Consider the following 19,435-nt stretch of genomic DNA (forward strand, 5'->3'; position numbering starts at 1 on the left):
CTACTGAGTTTGGGGGTAATTTGTTATGTTGCAACAGATAACTAATACAACTTATTTACTAACTCATTTGTTCATGATTCCTTTTGAATCTCAGACGTCCATCAAGCCATTTTCTTAATTCCTGGAGAACATCTTTTAGAATTTTCTTTAATGAAGATCTATTAGTTATAAACTCAGTTTTTGTTTATAATTTCACCCTTCTGGTGAACAGACTCTAATGTGATCCCCAATAATTCCAACCTTCTAGCATTCAAACCTTTGTGTAATGCCCTCCCCTTGAACGGGGGTAGCAGCTGGGACTTGCTTCTAGCCAGGAGAGGGGTTATTAGGCAAGCAGGGCCCCTCCTGGGAGTAGGAAGGACTCATATCAAGGGTACCAGGCCACTAGTCACTGCTACACCTTCCCCTCAGCTCCCCCCAATCACCTCCATAGATGCTCACGTTCAAGTTAATCCCCCCCACACATACACACTGAATTCCTAGACGGGGTTATACGATCCCGGGTTCTGCAAGGGATAAACAGGTGAACAGGACAGGGCGGCAAGGTTTGAAAGCAGAGGGCTCTGGTGTATCAGCAAGTGTGAAGAGAGCTTCACAAGAGGCAGAGACTACATTCAAGGATCAGCCAGCAGGGCACGGAAAAGGGGAGCAGGGAATACAACAGGAGACCTGGGACGTTTCCATGGTGGAGTTGACATTTCAGCTGAACCTGGAAAGCAGGATGGGATTTTGATGGACAGGGGTAAGAAGAGACAAGAGGAAGGGCATTCTGGCAGAGGACACAGCATGAGCAAAGACAGTGAGAAGGGAAAATGGGAAGCGGGGATAACAAATAGTATTCAAGTTCAAGTTCGGTTCAAGTGGCACCTCAAGGTACTTCATTCAGTAGTGGCCATCTGGGCTTCTCTGGTGGCACAGTGGTTAAGAATCCGCCTGCCAATGCAGGAGATACGGGTTCGAGCCCTGGTCCAGGAAGATCCCACATGCTGCAGAGCAACTAAGCCCGTGAGCCACAACTACTGAGCCTGCGCTCTAGAGCCCACAAGCCACAACTACTGAGCCCACGTGCCACAACTACTGAAGCCCGCGTGCCTAGACCCTGTGCTCCGCTACAAGAGAAGCCACTGCAATGACAAACCCGCACACCACAACGAAGAGTAGCCCCTGCTCGCTGCAACTAGAGAAAGCCCGCGCGCAGCAATGAAGACCCAACACAGCCAAAAATAAATTAAAAAAAAAAAAAATAGTGGTCGCCTGAAGTGGCTTCCTCAGAAGGATTCTGAATGAAGTGGGGCAGGAGAGAGGGCCTTCATCCATGAGTAATGTCTACATAGCGCTGGAGGGGGCCGTGACAGCCATCTGCAAAGTATTTGCCATTTCTAGAGTAAGATACCTTCCAAAACAGTGAATAATCGGGTTGTGTAAAGCATGAGGGTGTGGGTGGTGAGAATTCTGATAAGACAGCTGGGAGACAGCCTCTAGAGGATCTTGAATGCCAGGCTAAAGAGTAAAGACCTGTCTTTGTATTCTAAAGAAAACATTCCAGATCAAGTTACAGTGAGCTGAAAGAAATACTGTTACAGATTTGAAAAGGGACCAACTTCCCTCCTTCAAGCTGCTGCCCAGGCCTGGACTATACCAGCCACACCTCAGCACAAGCTTCCTCAGGGTGCCTCTTGGCTCCCCACACCCATTTTTTAAAATCCTGTTGGTACCCCTGGCACTGCCCCCGAGTCGAGTGGCCAAGTACACATACAGAGCCTCTGACGGGACACAAAACGCCTTTCTCGCACTGATGCACCAAGGGACTCTCTCTCTGCCTTCCCTCCCTCGCACACAACGGCCCCTCAGTGTCCTACACCCTCCCGGTTCCCACACATTCCTTTATCTCAGAAAGGAAGCTGGGCTGCCTGGGGCTGGCTAGGGGGAGGGGGAGATTAAGAGGTGGTAGAAGTGGTACATCTCATTTCCAGGCCATAGAGTTTAAGAAGTAGATGGAAGAAAGGATGGAGGGATCTTTGGAAGACGGAAAAGCAAGGCAGAATTGGGTGGAGCTGGGAGAGGGGGTTCGGGAATATTACCTTAGCTTCCTGTGCATGTGAGGTCATGGACCCCCTACCTGGGGGTGCCTGAGGACCTAGCTCCCTGGGATGGGGCTCTGGCGAAATCATCACTGTTAGATGGGGGGTCTTGAACGCTAGACCATTCAGATCATCCCCATCTAGAAAATGGAACCAGCCACATTTTGCTTCCTCTGTAGCATCGTCTGAGAAAAAATTGATTTTCCATTCATTTTTCTGTTCCTTTCCATGCTCTCATTTATCTCTACATTGGTAAACAGCTGACACTTTCGGTGGCAATAGCACATCCATGATAATTTTCCTCCCTGATCTTTCTGCTGTCTGCACACTTGCTTTTCTGCATGTGCAGGAGAAAGCAATCAGAAGAGTTTCTCCGGTGATTATCTTTCCATACTGAGTCACATAATTTCACATAATTGCTGGGTAAAAGCTGCTCAGAAAGAGAAGCCACTAGTTGATGATATAGCGTCATGCTATATTATTTTTGATTCCACGCAGCAGTGAGGTAGATCAGAATACCCAGTTCTATTGTAAAAATAACTCAGAAATGACCTCCCTTTAAAATGCATAGGCTCCAAATTACAGTGGTACATCATTATCCCAACCTCCTCTCTGTCTCACTCAGCCCCCAAGGCCTCACCTCCCATCCCTCCCATCCCACCTGCTTGCCTTCCTTTGGGTTCAGCCCATCAAAAACATGCCCAGGGGTATCATCAAGGCCTGAGTACTGGCAGGATCCCCAAAGAAAGATGAGGCCCCCTCTCCAGACAGGACATGCCAGAAGGGAGCCTTTTATGGGGTCACAGAATGCCTGAGCCCCCAATGTTTAGGCTAACAGGTTACCCTAGACACGTTATTGTATGATTTAGCCTATGACGTATCCAAACCTTAGCGACAAAGAAGCTGGTTAAAAGAAAATTCCACTGTATATAAATAGGATATAACCAAGATCTGAGGTTTACCAGATGGAGTTAGAATCACAGAATGCCAGTGAGTTAGAATGATTGAGATGAAAGCTCTTACTTTTTTTTTGAGGAGACTGGGGCCCCAAGATGAGTGATGGCAGCCAATTCATCCAGCTAGTCAGGGGCAGAGCCGGCCCCAGAACCCATGCCTCCAGCCCCTGCCTACTGCTCTGGTCTGCTGGGATAGGGCAGTGGGCCCGCCAGGGCTGGAGGAGAGGAGCACAGTGAGGGCAGCAGGGAAGGCTGGGCAGTGCCTGAGAGTCCTCGGGCAGCCCAACCGGAGCCAGGAAAGAAGACAAGGCACCTGTAGGAATGCGGGTGACGAGGGCAGTGAGGCGGGGAGAAGAGGAGCACTTCCAGGCTCCTGGGCTCTCCATGACCATCTTTGGAGAATTCCCTGGCAGTCCAGTGGTTAGGACTCCACGCTTCCACTTCAGGGGGCACGGATTCGATTCCTGGTCGGGGAACTAAGATCCTGCATGCCGCATGGCATGGCCAAAAAAACAACCAAAAAAAAAAGACCACCTTTGGTTGGTCAGATGTCGGGGGGCAGTGCTGGCTTCAGGGAAGGCGAGTAATGGAACCACGTGCAGAAAGGGCCTTCAGAAGGCTTGGAGCCCAACGCCTCACTCTCTCAACAGGGGGCAAAGAGAAGGTCAGAATAGTCCTTTCTGATTATCCTGGCTGTGCTGTGTGGGTGAGTTTGGCGCAGGTAGGTATCCCTGTAGCTTGGACCTGAATGGTCTAAGACCAGGCTAGGGACTGAAAACAGAAAAGGCCCAGGACCAAAAATTATCACAGACAAACTGGTCTGATTTATGGGCAAAGAGGTATATATTCTTTATATTCCTAAGACATTAGTAAGTCTTACTGTTTGGGAGGAAAATAGAGGGCAGGGAGTCTGATCTATTTGTGTTCAGATCTTTTTGGAGACAGGGGCCTGGCTCCAGCAGCCCTTTCAGGTCTCTTTAGCCTCGGATTCTATGAAAGGGCCGCACGTGCCCACCGTGAATGGCAGTCTCGGTCCTGATCACACGTGCTCAGGAATGAGGCTTGGGGGAGCGGTCAGCACAAACAGATGAGGCCCACCCCCTGGGCTGGCTTTGGGACGCGCTGTGCTCTTATGAGAACATCAGTGTCCTGATGCCTCTAGGCTGGACAGGCTGGAATGTTCCCCTTGATCTCCTCTGGCACCCCTTCAGCCCCCTGCTCCCCATCCCTGCTCGGGCAGCCAGGCGTCCTCGGCACTCAAGCAAACCATCGCCTCCACTCACACTCAGCTGCCCTTTTCCTCTCTAAACGGCTCAGCACCTTTTGCTTCCCAACTTAGATGCTTTGGTTCAAAGTTCTCTTGGGGTTTTATGTACAGGAGAAAAAGAAAGCAAAGAACAAAAGGACAGTCATCACCTACTTGACTGCTCCATCTGGAAGCGCTCCAGAGGGCTTTTCGGGGTCCTTCCTGGCTGAGCCCAGCACTCCTCTCCACCTTCTCTGCACCAGGCTGCTTTCAGGATGGCAAGTATTTGCCCCTCACCTCGTGACCCATGTGACCAATGGCCTGGAACAGAGGCAGGGACCGCACCGTGGCCTCAAACCCCCACTGTGTGCTCTACACCCTCTGACCTCGAAGCAAACAGTGACCCAAAGCCATGACCAAGTTTCATCATCTGTTTTTGTAAAATGCAAGGTGATTCTTCTCCATCTTGGCTCCTTCTGGAAGGCTCAAAATTCCCTTTCCTCATAATAGCTGCAAGAAACAGCTGCAGCCTACTGGCCTGTAAAAGCCCCCGTGCAATGCTGCCCCCCAGGCCAGTGTGCCTGAGACCCCAGGTCCATCTGCATGAAGCAGGACCCTGGAGCCAATGGCTGGAGGACATGAACCCCAGGGATGTTCAGGGCTGGAGCTCCTGCGGCTACACAAGCCCAGCCCCACTCACACTGCATACTTCCGGGGGCAGCAGCCTGGACCGCAGTGTGAAAGGGAAGGTGGAGCCAAGACGCGTGAGTCTTTTAGGTGAGTCGACCAGCAATGAGCTTGGCAGTGGGAATAAGCAAGGTGCTGGTGGGAGTTTGGGGGTGGGGACAGAGCTCTGCTGGCGGCACTGGAATCATTCTATGGACACTACAGAAGGAAATGAGAGGAAATGAAAACTCTGGGATGGGAAGCCCATATTTGAAGCCTAGCTTGGGGCCTGGATTAGATATAAGAAATGATAATAATAATCACGATAAACAGCATACAGGTCAGGTGCTATTCTTACTACTTTAAATATTCATTCTCATTTAATCTTTAAAAGTAGCCTATGAAATATGTGTTACCATCAAACCCATTTTAAAGGGAAACAAATTGAGGCAGAGAAAGAGCAGTCCCCTGGTGAGTGAGAGCTGGATTCCAGACTTCTGCCCAGCTCAGTCTGCCTCCCTGCTGGGGGTAGGAAGGGGTAATCTTCCTGCTGTGAGTCCTGGATTCCAGCCCGCCCAGCCCCACATCCCAGGGGAGGGCTCACACCCACTCAGGGGCAAAGGGCCATGATGGGCCACGTGCACTGCTGCTCCCAGAGGGCTTACCTCCCAAGCAACTGCCACCCTGTTCCTTACTCCTGCGCAGTCCAGTGGGCTTAGGCTGCAAGGCTCAGCCCCCTGAGAGAATCAAACGAACTCTGCAAAGAGGGGGCTCCTGTCTCTGGGTGAACATTCACCAAGCAAGCCCTCTAACATTGTTGGCTTCATACGTACTCACGAGAGGAAGAGACAGCAGCGTGGACAGTGCCTGCCAGCTCACCCCCAAGAGAGAATTTCTAGTCCCTTGTTGGATAGACAGCTGTTCACTGGAGAGGGTGATTTTTTTTGTAACAGATTATGGGATTTATGCAGTTGATTAGGTCAGAGGTGAGAGCATGGCGTCGGGGGCAGTGGGGGATCAGCCAACTCCCCTGCCTACTTTCCAAGGCTATTATAAAGGTCAAGTGAGATAATATATGTGAAGGTTCTTTGTAAACTGTGAAGCTCTGTGATAACAATACCTAATATTTATTAGGCATTCATGGCATGCCAAGTACTGTTCTAAGTGGTTTACATGTACTAACTCATTCAATCCTTACAGTAGTTCTAGGAAATGGCTCTGATTATGATCATTCCCATTATACAGATGGAGAAACTGAGGCCAGAAAGGTTAAGCAAGTTGGCTAAAGTCTTTGCTCCTGAGTCTTCACTTTTTTGATTTTTTAAATTTTAAAATTTTATTTATTTTTTTATACAGCAGGTTCTTATTAGTTATCTATGTTATACATATTAGTGTATATATGTCAATCCCAATCTCCCAGTTCATCCCACCACCACCACCACCATCCCACCACTTTCCCCCCTTGGTGTCCATACGTTTGTTCTCTACATCTGTGCCTCTATTTCTGCCCTGCAGACCGAGTCCTCGCTTTGAACCACTCCACCATCCTGCCTCTCTGCCACCCGGTGGCGTTGGGGCCTTGAACAAGTCACTCTACCTCTCAGAGCCTTTGCTTTTGAAACTGTAAAACAGGAATAATAACAGGCATCTCAGGAGCTGTGAGGACTAGATGAATTAGCCTCTGTGCACGGGCAGTTATTTGCCCACACCTTCCCCTCTGGAGGGGAGACAGCTCCACCCCCACTCCAGCACTATAGGTCTACTGGGGGCTGCCAATCGCAGCCCCTCCCTTGTTGCTAAAAGGACTGGGTTTGAGACTTCAGTATTCCCCCAGGGGCTGTCACATCTTCCGGAAGCAAGGGAAGAAGGGTCAAAGCAGCCAAGCTGTGAAATCTGGGGGTGGGGGGATCTGGCGGGGGGAGTCAGGCAGCAGCGCACAGGTGAAGAGCCCGTGGGAGAGAAGCAGGGAGAAGAGATGGGGACAGGGTCCTGGCTGGGTGTGCTCCAGCTCATCTGTCCCCAGCCCAGCGCTGCTCTGCCCATCCCACAGGCTGGCTCTACGAACCGGTAATCCCTGCCTTGCCCCCAAGCAGATGCAGTGTTGTTTGGGTCATTTGCAATGAAGAGCTACCGTGTCACAGCCAAGCACTCTGCCTGGTAAATAGCAACTGCTTTGTAAGTATCAACTGTTGATACTATCATCATCCCCCCAACTCTTTCCTCAGCTTCCACCTTTATTATCTAGCTTCTCTTGGGAAATGGGGAAGAGATTCAGAGAACACAGCTGGGGAAAGGCCCCAGTTGCCCCCTTTCCCTTCCCAACACAGGTGGGGGACAGGCCTCAGCCTGCAGAGGAAGCAGCCAGAGCAGGGCTCTACAGATGCAAAAGGCTCCCCAGAGCCACTGCCCTCTCCGGCCTCCAGAAAAACAGGCTGCATCGCCCAGGGCCACCAACAAGTGGCATGGGGAGCTCAGATCTGCCTGGGACAGCCAGGGACGGGGACACATCCTCGCGGCCCAAAGTGGGTGAGCCCCTACCAAGAGACACGGAAGCAAGACAGAGAGGACCTGAGACCGAAGAGGAAAGAAACCCCAGAGGAGGAGCAGCTGAACGGGGAGGGGCCCAAAGAGAAGTGCGAGACAGGCAGGCAAAGGGAAGAGAAAGGAAGAGTCTGCAGGACAGAAAGGAGGCTGGCCAAGGGGAGGAGCTCCCAGCAGAAACTGAGCAAGAAGATGGACACGGTGGCAAAGCAAGGAGAGGTGGAGACTGCTGAGAAAAGAAATCTGCTTTGGAGAAACATCGAGCAAGGCTCCACGCTGACGCCCTCCCCATGAGGCCCCAGCTGGGTCTCCATCCTTGGCTGCCCCTGTGCCTCCACCATACCCTGCCTGCCCCAGTCACACCGGTGCTCCACAGAGCAGACAAAGGAAAATGCCCCTGGGCGGGGCGTGGGGAGGAGAGTCAACGGACAGCTGCGCTCCTGGGAGAAGACATCTCACCCCCCTCCCTGGCTGCAGGACAGCTGCCCAGTGGAAGACGCAGGGTCTCTGCTGTCCGAGCAGCCTGCTGGGCAGGGCCGAGCAGACTTCTGCTAGACTGGGATACTGTGCACCCTGGTCCTCCTGCCTCTTGGATTTAAGGGAGGTTGAGGCAAGATATATCAGGACAGAGACTCTTGTCCTACAGCCCCAGACCCTCGAGTGTACCTGTGGCTGTCGTTAAGACAAAGGGGGACCGATGGTGTTGTGTACACTCTACCCCACCCTGCTCCTGCTGCCTGCCCACGGTGGCTGAAGGGGAGGATGATGGCGATGGTGGTGATGTTGATCACACCAAACATCTGCAAGACACCCGACTCACCAGGCAACTTCACAAGCATTAGCTCAAAGGAACATCACAACTACGGGCGATGTTGGATATCACTGCCATTTTACAGATTAGAGAAGGTGAGGCTCCGAGTTAGGTTACCTCGTCCAAGGCCCCGCAGCTAACAATGGCACAGCTGGCATCGGCTCCTAATTCTGTGGATGCCACATGCTAGGCTCTTCCCACTCTTCCTTGCTGCCTCCCTGGCAAATGTGGCAATGCATGGGGACTAAGGGAAATCAAAATGCTGACCTTGACTCAAGACCAAGCAGGGCTCATCGGACGGGAGTGTTCTTACCCAGGCCAGGGGAGAAAAACCAGGGTGAGAGAATAACCCAAATAAAATTAAATAGTTTTATTTAACTTTGGCATGTATTATGTCATTTTTTTCCCTATCACAGTTTCCTGCTCAACTCTGTTCTGTCCACTACGACTGATGTGAAGGCTGGGACCCTGGAGCCCCTCAGGAGGCGGGAGGAGGCCTGGCATATCCTTCAGCCATCGCTGGCCCCCAGCTATTCACAGGTCTTCCCGTCACTCCCAGCTGAGCTTCAGCACCAGCACGGGCTCTCTTCTCTCCCTCCCCAGTCTCCCCACAGCAGCTGCTGGGCACCCTGATGCTCTCTGCCTAGCGGAACATCAGCGTATTTACGCGGGAGCAAGACAGCATCCCAGACCAGCGGTAGGGCTAGGCTCACAGGGGAGGCCAACAGAGCTACCAGCCCAGCAACTGACAGCCTTTCAGAGCAGGCTGCCAAGCTGCAGATCCCCTTCTTCTCTGGTACGGTTCAGAATTAGATTAGGGTGTAGAATTGAAATAAAGACCACCCCTACTCAAAAATATATCCACACCCACAACATTCTCCCAAGGAGAGAGTTCTTAATTCCACCAAAAGGTAAATACTTCCATTCCTAACAGTTATTTATATCTCGGCCTGAGTTATTTAATCAGATTGCTTTCCAAAGAGCTGAGATCCGCCTGCATTTAGGTGGAGAAATTGGTGGAGAAGAGGAGGATAATTTTGGAACAAGGTGTAATTTTGGAAAGAGTGGCATCATTATCCTTCCAGTAACCAAATGAACAAACATTTCTTGATGGCCTACTGCTGCCCAGGACCTTAGTCATCACTGGGGGAGCTGCAGCAACACATTCTCTGCCTCATGGAGCCTACGGTCTTAACTGAGTCCACAGGGTTTCCTCCCCGCCTGCCGAACTCCACGTGGTGTCTGCGGCAAAGTCCCAGCCACGCTGACTCCTGCGCTATCTCTATAATCTTCTCTTCCATTGCTCGCTCTAGTTCAGACCCTCATCCTTGCTCCCCTGGGCTGTTGGTAGGCTGATCACTTCTCTCCCAAACTCAAGTGTATCATGGTGCTTCCGTAGTCTGTTTATTTTTTAAAAAATCAAAACTTTTTATTCTGGCATATAAATACCTCTAAGTCTATCCCTTTTCTACCCTTTCAGTATTTTCTCCCATTACTTTCAGCTAAGATGGTCTACTCCCGTCCCCTGCCACGCGTGTTTCGATCTCCAGGCCGTTGTATATTCTGTTCCCTCCACTTAGAACGCCCTTCCCTCCTCTGTTTATTCCAGTTCTCAGCTCTGGCTGCACCTCAGGATCACATGGAGAGCTTTTTCATAATAATAATAATGGGGATCAACTATGTCCCATCAAATTCTAAACTCTGGGGGTATGACCAAGGCATCAGTAATTTTTAGAATCTCCCCACTCATTCTAACGTGTAGCCAAGGTTGAAAAATGCTATCTTTGTCCAACTGCCACTCCAGCCCATGCACTGACTTCTTTCTCCAGACTAAGAGCACCTGTGACCTGTCATTAGCACTGATTTGCCACACAGCACATTCTGGTTTAATGCTCTCTTTAATAAGGTTCTCCTGCCTGGAAAGTCTCTGTGCTACTCCACAACTTGTAAGACCTGGGGCGGTGCAGACGGCCAGCAGATTGACAGATTGATGTTTGTCTCGAGGAGTGGAAAGCACTGCTCTGAACACCAGGCCCTGGAACTCTGCTTAAGTGGGGGCACTAAATTAAGGGACTGGAAACCCAGCGCTGTCAACATCAACAGTGATGAATCATGCTGATGGTATGTACCCTTGATCTGATGTGATAAAAATTGCACTGTACCTTTGTGATGTTCCTCCACCAAACCCATAAGCCCAGTCTAATCACGAGAAAACCATCAGACAAATCCCCATTGAGGGGTATCCTGCAATATACCTGACCGGTCCTCTTCAAAAACTCTCAAGATCATCAAAAACAAGGCAAGTCTGAGAAACTGTCACAGCCAAGAGGACCCTAAGGAGACATAACAACTAAATGGAATGTGGTTATCCGGATGGGGTCCTGCAGTAGAAAAAGGACATTAGGGAAAAACTAAAGAAATCTGAATAAAGCATGGTCTTTAGTTAATAATAATATATCAATATTATTTCATCAACTGTAACAAATGTACCACACTCATGTAAGACAGTAATCAGGGAAACTGTGCAGGAGGGTTATATTGGAACTCTCTGTACTAGCTGTTCTGTTTTTCTGTAAATCTAAAATTTTTCTGTAAAAGGTCTATTAAAAATAATTTACTAAATTTTTAATTCATTTAAAAACAAAACAGCTCCCCAACCCCACCCTATCACCCCCACATCTGCTCACCTTCCTGGCAAGCGGTGTGGAGCCCTGTGCCCCGCTGGTGATGTCTGATGTTTCTGTAATAGGGGCCGGGCTTCTGTGGTTCAGACCAGAGCCAAAATCCAGCAAAGGCTTTTAAAGCTGCCTTTGAAAACAAGTGCTTTGGGTCCAACCAGAGTTTGCTGATGGATCTGTGGCCTTCAGAGGAACATGCAACGTGTTCTCTTGATTTGCATGTTAAATGCTCATCAAATAAGCATTAAACATAAATTATTCTCTTTACTAGCCTAACTATAAAATTCCAGAGAAAGGCTGAAGGGCAGAGAGAAGTCAAAGCCTGGGACTCAGGAGAGAGCAGAGGGTGGTGACATTCTAATAGGCCGAGGGGCTCACAGTGGCTGCTGTCACTTTACTGAATTCCCTGCACTGCCCCAGGGCAGCTGGACCTCCTCACAAGCAGGGCCGGGCCTCTGGCCCCGATCATCGCTGCTGACACCCACCAAGGTGGCCCCTTCCTACCAGGCCCCGCTCATCACAGGGCCCTCAGGCCTGGCAGGGCCTCCTTGCACAGCCCCATCCCTGGGTCTGCCCCACCGTCCTTCCTTCAGGGAGGAGGGCACCCCACAGCTGGGAGGCTGGAGGCTGGGCCCGCCGGTCCCCATGACTCAAAGCTCTTCCCATTCTGTGAGCCCAGACCCAATCCAGCCCGGCTGCACAGGGGGCGTGGGAGGGACAAAACTCCTTTATCACGTACAGAGAACTTACTATTTTAACTCGGAGGCACCTTTTTCTTTAATGTGGGATTACTTCTGAGGCAAAGGAAGAAAAGACCTGACCACAAAAAGAAATAAGACCCTTTCCTTAGAAGCGGACACACCGAATTCACAAATCACAAACACAGGCCTGGTTTCTAAAAAGATTCCCTGGAGAGACCTGAAGCTGGCCCACCAGCAGGGTCATAGGGCCTTGCTTCCTCCCTCCCCCACCACTGCCGACTATGACAGTCTTTGCAGCGCCATCCCAGACATCACCCTGTGGGCTTCTCCCAACAGCCCTCAGAGGCAGGCACATAGGGCAGCGTTGTGCGGCCAACCCCGGCACAGGCCGGTGATACAGCTGTCCAGAGTGAGTAAGGGAGCGGGACTAGGCCTGCCACCTGCCAGCCCAGGGGCCCCACGCCCCTGCCCCCCGAGGGATCTCAGTCCCATTCCAGGGAGTCTGGATGGTGGGCAGCCTACTGACAAAGGCCCATTCAAGAGAGGCCAGACGAACAGTCCCAGCTGCAGAAACAGAAACTCGGAGCAGCGGCCAGAGGCCCAGGGGCCAGGCCCGAGTAGCCCTGCCCACAGCCAGACCACAGTACCTGCCCCTTCCAGCCTCTGCTCAACAGCCCACCTCCTCTGAAAGCACAGCTCTGGGCGGCGCGTTTGAACCTACAGGGCACTTTGTCTATGCTCACATTGTCTTGCTTGAGGGTAGAAATGACACAGGGATGCACCCTGACCCATGCGCCTGCATACTTGGAAACCTGCCCGACCTGGTCCCGTCGCATGCGTGGAGGTTTACCCGACCTTGTTTGTCTCTGCTTCGGGAAATGCACTGTCCCCTCCCTCCTGCCACATGCCTCATTGCCCCAATTCCCACAGAGTCAAGGCCCATGCCTCTCTCCAGCTACCACCATCACGACCATGTGTGTCTCCCCCATCAGACTGTGAGCTCCTTGGAAGCAGAGGCACATTCTAGGCATCTCTGCATCTCCAACACTTTGCACAGTAGCTGCTCAGTAAATGCCCGTGACTGAATGAATGGATTCTTCAGCATCAATATGCCTTTAGTCATAATCCAATCTAAGCCCAGAACAACCTGAGGATCTGTGTGGAATTTTAAAGGAATTTTAAAACTTTCTCAGTGCTCCCCTCCCCCCCGCCACCTCCTCCAGCCGGCTCTCCAGGTCTCCGTCAAGGCCCAATCACCAAAACGCTGTGATGAATCAGCTTCCTTCCATTGCCTTCAGCCCTTAAACACCTCCAGAGCTCCGATAGGGTCTGACTCTTAGTTTTCAGATTCTACCAAAGGAACAGGCAGACTGAAATGACACATGGGCATAAAGGAATGTACCCCTCAGGTATGTGTGGTGGGCACCTGGGTAGGAGTGACAGTGGGAGAGAGCTTAGAAGGACAAGTGGGCTTTCACCATGCCCTGGTGGGTGAGGACTTTTTCCCACATATGTTCAGTTCAAAGATGCTCTCTGGGCTTTCTCCACATCTGACACTGTGCCAGGCCCTGTCTGGGGCAAAAAACAGACCTTGCCTTTGAAGAGGTAGGAGCGGGTATGGGGGACAGGCGAGGACATAAGTAGATAAATGAAGGCTCAGTAGGCGTGTACTCTAAGAGAAGAATCAACAGAGCATTTCAGGGGTACCAGGAAGAGGAAAGCTTGTCTGTTTACTGGGAATTAGGAAAAGCTATTTGAAAGAATGAGCACTGGAGAGGAGCCTCAAAGGATGCTATAACAACAACAATGTCATTCTAATAATAACCATGTGTCATTACTATTACTATTGTTATTATTATAGCAGCTAGTATCTACTACTGAGTGTTTACCATATGCTAGGCACCAAGAAGCACTTGACATTGCTTACCCCTGCTCAATCCTCATGCCCATTTGACAGATAAGGAAACTGAGGCTTAGAAGAGTTAAGAAAACTAGGAAGCGTCAGCACCCAGATTAGAACCCAAGTCTGTGCATCTCCAAAGGCCGCTACCCCCTACTCAGCAGGCTGGAGTGAGACAGCTCATTCCTGTTGGGGCCTGAGTGGAGGCAGAGCGTAGGAAGTACAAGGCTCAGGATGACCATCTGGAGAAGGTGCCTGGAGAGATAGCTGCAGCCGAGTTCCTGAGAGCCTCGAGGGCCAGTGCCAGGCACCTGTCCTCATTAATAGGCAATGGAGGGCTTCCCTTCCCTGGTGGCACAGTGGTTGGGAGTCCGCCTGCCAGTGCGGGGGACACCGGTTCGATCCCTGGTCTGGGAGGATCCCACATGCCACGGAACAACTAAGCCCGTGCGCCACAACTACTGAGCCTGCGCTCTGGAGCCCGCGAGCCATAACTACTGAAGCCCGCGTGCCTACAGTCCATGCTCCGCAACAAGAGAAGCCATCGCAGTGAGAAGCCCGCACACCGCAACGAAGATCCAATGCAGCCAAAAATAAATAAATAAAACAAATAAAATTTTTTTTTAATGAAAAAAAAAAAGGGCAATGGAGAGGTCGGACATATGGGCCCACAAGATCAGTGGTAAAAGGATGGGGGCTGAGAAAGTGGAAGGGAAGAGGTGGTCACAATGGTCTGGGTGAGAGACTGCACCGGGGTGAGGTGAGGGGGTGCCCGGGAACCTGTGAGCTTACGCCTGTGTGTTAGGTATGGAGATTATGTATGCGTGAGGAGGGGAGAGTGTGTGCCAGTGTGAGGCACACACGAGCAAGTGTGGGGCCCTGCTTGTTGAAGAAGGACGTGGCAGGGCCTTCCCGGTGGGAGGTGCGGGTGAGGTCAGCTGGGGAGAGAGGGAGGGACAGGGCTAATGGACGGATCTACCGGAGCAGGAGGGCTCTGGTGAATGAAAACATCATTTCACAGCTCTGTGGGTCCTGGGAAGCCCACAGCGCCTGGCATGGGGGAGGGACTCAGTTAACATTTGTTCAAGGGATGGTTTGTATGAATTTAAGACCTCGCCTCTTGTCCCTTCCCAGGCCTGGCTTTGCCCTCCAGCTGCATGGGGGGCACTGTCATTCCAACTAGATCCTCCCTCATCCCTGGCTTCAAATCAGATCTTCTGAGCTCAGCAGCCACCTTCCCATGGTCCCGGCCTGGTTCCCAGGGCCCCAGCCCCGCTCCCGAGCCTCCAGCTCCCCCGCGCATCTTTGTAACAAGTGTGTTCCTGTGTGAGCTCCAAGCTGACTTCATACTTTCCCAGGTCAGAGGGCCCCTCCTCCTTCCCATTCCAGAGCAGAGAAGATGCTGCCAAATTGGTTCCAAGCTTTTGTCTTGGCCAGAGACACCCTGCTTCTCATTAGAGACAGAAAACCCTGATCGGCACCTCCCGTCATGCTCTCCAGCTGGTCCAAGGCTCTCCGTCCAGAGGGTTCATAGACCCACCAAAATGATGGCCCTGGACCTCATCCTCTCCAGAGACCACATCTCCCAAGACTCCACCCAGCCCCAGTTTTCATCCTGGCAGAAGAGACCAGCTGGACATGGTGTCCAGGGGGACCGGCTACTGCAGCCTGAGAGGAAAAAGCCCGGTCTGAGCTTTCCTGAGCATCTCCTGGCCCACGGGGTGAAAGGGGAGGCCTTCTCCGGAGCGACCAGAGACCAGCCCCTTTCCTGCTCAGCTCAGCTACAACCCTGTGTTATGAAATCATGAGTACAGTTTGGCACCTGGAGAGAAAACGGATCTCTTTCAAGACTGTACAATCTATAAAAATTAGGAGGCAGAAATGCCTTAGAAATCATGAAATCTAGCCCCTCTGCTGATGGATGAGGAAACAGAGGTCTAAAATCGTGGAGGCTTTCAGTTGCTTGAGATCAGTCTAAACCATTTCTGACTTTCGCCAGAAACCCAGTTTGCATCCAAAAAGATATCTGGGATGAATGCACTTCCCCTTGGAGCACAGCCAGGACTACAGCCTGGGTCTGTGTCTCCAGGTTCATAGCCTTTCTGCTACAGGCTCTCTGCCTCCAGGGGCTGTGCCTGTCATGACTGGTTTCCTTCCTCCAGGGTGTTCAGGCAGAAGCTGGTGGGTGATTTGTCAGACAGTGAGTCCTGGGGGCTGCCTGGCACAGTGTGCCATCCAGATGGCAGCCAGCTAGGTCCAACAGGGCTCGGCTCTGACTTATGGGGGATCTGGTGGGCTGGCTTCCCTATGGCTGTGGGGAGTTTCCAGGGTCTAGGGAACTGCTCCTCCTTCCCCCCACTCCTGGCCACATTCTCCCAGAAAATAGGATGGAGCAGGCTCCCCACCCACTAGGGCACCCACACTTTGCAAGGGATCCTGGTCCCCAGAGGATTGCTGGCAGTAAAGAAAAGAAGGCAAGTGATGTGGCACAGGAAGTATGGGGGTCACAAATCCTGGCTGAAGAGTCAGAGGCCTCAGCCACAGCTGGGTGTGTGACCCCGAGCCTCAGTTTCCTCATCTACATGATGTCCTGATTGGATGTTCCCCTTCCGGATCTGAGAAATCTAGGACTCTGAGGTCAGGGACTGTGTGTCTTCCTTCTCACCCTCATGACCCTAGCAATGAACACATTGTAAGTACTTAAAACAATTCCTTGAATAATTGAATGAAATGGGGCCTAAGTCAGTCCAGAGATCACAAGGCAGCCAGGAAGGAGACCCTTGCCTCCGGTGTCTACCACGAGACCCCTAGAGAAGCGACAGGTCTTAGAAAAGCCCTGGCAATCCAGGAGTCCTCTGCAAACCCGCTTCCTCTCCTAGATGCACAGATGTGGCTGGCGGAGCCAAGGAGAAAGCAGGAAAGTGTACCTGGGGGAGGGAGGATAGCCTGGACCTCCTCCCCGCCATCACCCTACCTACACTTTCTAAACTCACCTGGCTCCTCTCTTTCTGGCTCCCCTCTCCTCCCAGCCCCCATCCAGGCTTTGTCTCCTCTCCCTGCCCTCCCCGCTCTCCGAACACAGTCACAACCTTTCCTCCCTCCTCTGTGGAGGCTCAGAGCCTTCTGCTGGTCCCAGAGCTGCCTGATCCTCTGCTAGGCAGGAAGACTCAGCGGCAGAGTCCAGACTCCTAGGAGGGGCCAGGAGCCTCAGGCTTTCTCAGGGTCAAGACAGGTAGAAAGCTGCCACGGAGAGATTTAAATTCTGGTCCATGCCCAGCCTCTTGCATCTAGCACCTAGGAGAGGGGCTGCCCTCTGAAGGAATCTGGAAGTGCATTTCTCTCCACCTTCTTCTGCAGGGTTCTTGGGGAGGTGTTTCCTTCTGGCCTTTTTGAGCCTTCCCCTACATGCTACTTGGCATAGAGCTAGGAAACTGCCCTCTCTCTTCCAGCCAGAGACCTATTGTGAAGAAGTACTACGTGTGTGTTGGGGAAGCAATGGGATGTTATTGCTGGTATGTGTGAAAACACACACAGTGCGATGACAGGGTGTACGTGTGTCATTGGGGGTGGTGTGTTGTGGTGTGGTATATGTATGGTGTATTTGGCGTGTTATGTGGTGTACGTGTGGTATGATATATGTGTGTGTAGTGTGTTGATGCAGTGTGTGTGACAAGTAGGATGTGCGGTATGTGTGTGAGTGTATAGGTGGTGTGGCAAGTGTGCATATGTTTGGGGTGTGTTTGTGACGTGTACTGTGTGTTGGGGGGCCTGGATGGGGTAGGGGCCACGTCAGTTTGAGCTGGGAGCTAGCTAGCTCTCCAGGGTCTCCTACTCTGAGAAGTCAGGGATAACCAGTATCTAGGCAACCATGTTGGGGGGAGGGGAGGCGATATGGAGGTAAAGAATGGGCAGGAAAAGGAGGGAGGCTGAGAATTGAAGAGGGGTTTCCATGGCAACTACCGGGCAGGTCATGTGAAAAAGGCTAAGTTGCGGAAACAGATATACATATCCACACATACACAATATGAGGGTACTGGGCCCTCACAGTGGGATCCTTCCACAGAGGACATGGGCTGCCCACTGATCCATCTCCAAACCTGGAAATCTGGGCCCAGCCAGAGAGCACAACGCCAAGAAGACAAAGCAAGTGGAGACAGAGGCCACATTCGTGGCGAGAAGCCCCGGCAGCCACAGCCTGCCGTGCCTGGAGGTGGGCAGCAGGGGCCTAGCCAGGCCCATTGCTCCAGTGTGGCTGATCCCTGCTGCCACCATCGGGTGCTTCCTCCACCAGCCACCACTTGTAAGAGCCCAGAAGCCAGCGCCAGTAGCCCCAGGCGGCCCTTCCAAGTAGCCACGGAAGCCCAAGAGACACAATGGGGAAGGCTGTGCCAGGGCCAGCCCTGCTGGGGAAAGAGGGCTGGGCACCAGGAAAGGAGGGAATGGGGGGTGGGGGTGGTCAGCCCCCCTGGAAGAAGCTAGGACTGGTTAGACAAGAGGAGAGGAAAATTGATGCAGACGCTCTCATGAACCCCACGCCCTGGAATCAGCCTTCCTTACCTGCCCCCACTCCCAGTGCCCACTGCCCAGCCCCAGCTCTCCCTGTCCCCCAAGCACCGAGCCGGCAAGTTCCATTTTGTATGGCTCATGTGCGCACACACACAGCCGGCCCCCTCCCTGTCTTCACCTCCGCACACTCCACTTAAGAGTCCAAGCTTCCAAGTAACAAAGGAAAACCCCCTGGACACAGCGGAGAGCAGCCCTTTCCCCTTCTCCCAAAACCGTAGCCCCAAGCTCCAGGCAGGCGGCAAGCGCCTTTCCAGAACACCTTCACTCCCACCGCCACGGCCTGCCTCCCCTCGGCAGCTCCTCTTCTCTTCCGACGACCACCTCCGGGTTTCCATCCCCTACCCGGTTTCCGCGGCCCAGGCGGCAGCTGCCCGGCGAGGACCGCTCACACCCACCGAAACAAACCAACCCTGGCAGCATCCCGGCGCCCCGCGATCGGTCCCCACCCCAGCCTCTCTCCCTCACCAAAAGAAGAACCCAACTTTGCCACCACCGCAGCCCCTTACCTGCACGGCGCGGTCCCCTCCGAGGCAATCCCAGGAGGGTGCGCGGAGTCCGGAGGAGCCTGGGAGCGGCGGGGCTGGGGGCAGGGCTGTGGGCGAGGCTTTCGCTTTTTTCCCGCCTCCCCTGCTGGGAAGGGTTGGGGCTTGTTGGAGAGGCGCGTCCTGCAGGGGTGGGGAGTGGTGGGCGGGAGCTCAGCCGGGGCTGGGCTCCGGGGACCGCGAGGTCACCGTCCGCCGACCTCCGGTTGGCGTCCGCGCGCAGACCCTCTCCTGCTCGCCGCGCGCCGCCGGCTCCTCGGAGCGCGCCGCCGCTGCTCCCGGTTGCGGGAGAGATTCTTCTTCAAAGCGCAGGCCGCTCCGAGAAGCAACAGGAGACCGCCGCCGGGGGGGCGGGCCAGCGCCGGCGCGCATCCGCCGCCAGCTGTGGCTTTTCGGTTTTCCTCTGCTGAGGGTGGGGAGGGAGCGAGACAAACACGATGACAGAGCTAGTGTCTCTCCGAAATAGTAAACTCGGGGAGGTGCGGAGGGGGGACGGAAAAATACGAGAAAATAGCCCAGCACCAGACACAGAGACCCACGTTAATTGGAAGTCTTGACAATTAAGTGGGATGCGCACCTAAAGCATGAATGGCTGTGTCGTGGGCGCGCGAGCCGGTTCTGGCCGGAGTTGTCATTTTCAGCAAGAGCCAGGGGGGCTGCTGAGGGCGGGGGCTCGCTGCAACCACAGATTTGCTGCCCAGATCCCCCTCATCAGGGCCCCTCGTCCCGCTCCTGCCGGGTCACAGT

The 19,435-nt window shown here is 52.8% G+C and overlaps 1 protein-coding gene across 8 annotated transcripts in view; it reads right to left on the minus strand.

The window, feature by feature from the left end:
* Window positions 1–18,980, minus strand: part of LOC309606227 (FXYD domain-containing ion transport regulator 6) — a 32,602-nt gene extending 13,622 nt beyond the window's left edge. For 2 of the 8 annotated variants that reach the window (XM_082343037.1, XM_082343035.1), the window contains exon 1: window positions 18,653–18,792. Coding sequence is in view for 4 of the 8 variants with exons in the window: in XM_082343039.1 (XP_082199165.1) it covers window positions 10,557–10,590 (34 nt within the window). In the remaining 4 variants the exon portion in view is untranslated. Of the gene's footprint in view, window positions 1–4,457; window positions 4,605–10,556; window positions 10,683–11,729; window positions 11,796–18,652 lie in introns of those variants that run through there. The other 6 variants (XM_082343043.1, XM_082343041.1, XM_082343039.1 and 3 more) reach the window with 5 other exon arrangements.
* Between the last annotated feature and the right edge of the window lie 455 nt (window positions 18,981–19,435).

The sequence above is a fragment of the Balaenoptera borealis genome (genome assembly GCF_965194805.1).
Source record: "Balaenoptera borealis genome assembly, chromosome: 11".
NCBI lineage: Eukaryota > Metazoa > Chordata > Mammalia > Artiodactyla > Balaenopteridae > Balaenoptera > Balaenoptera borealis.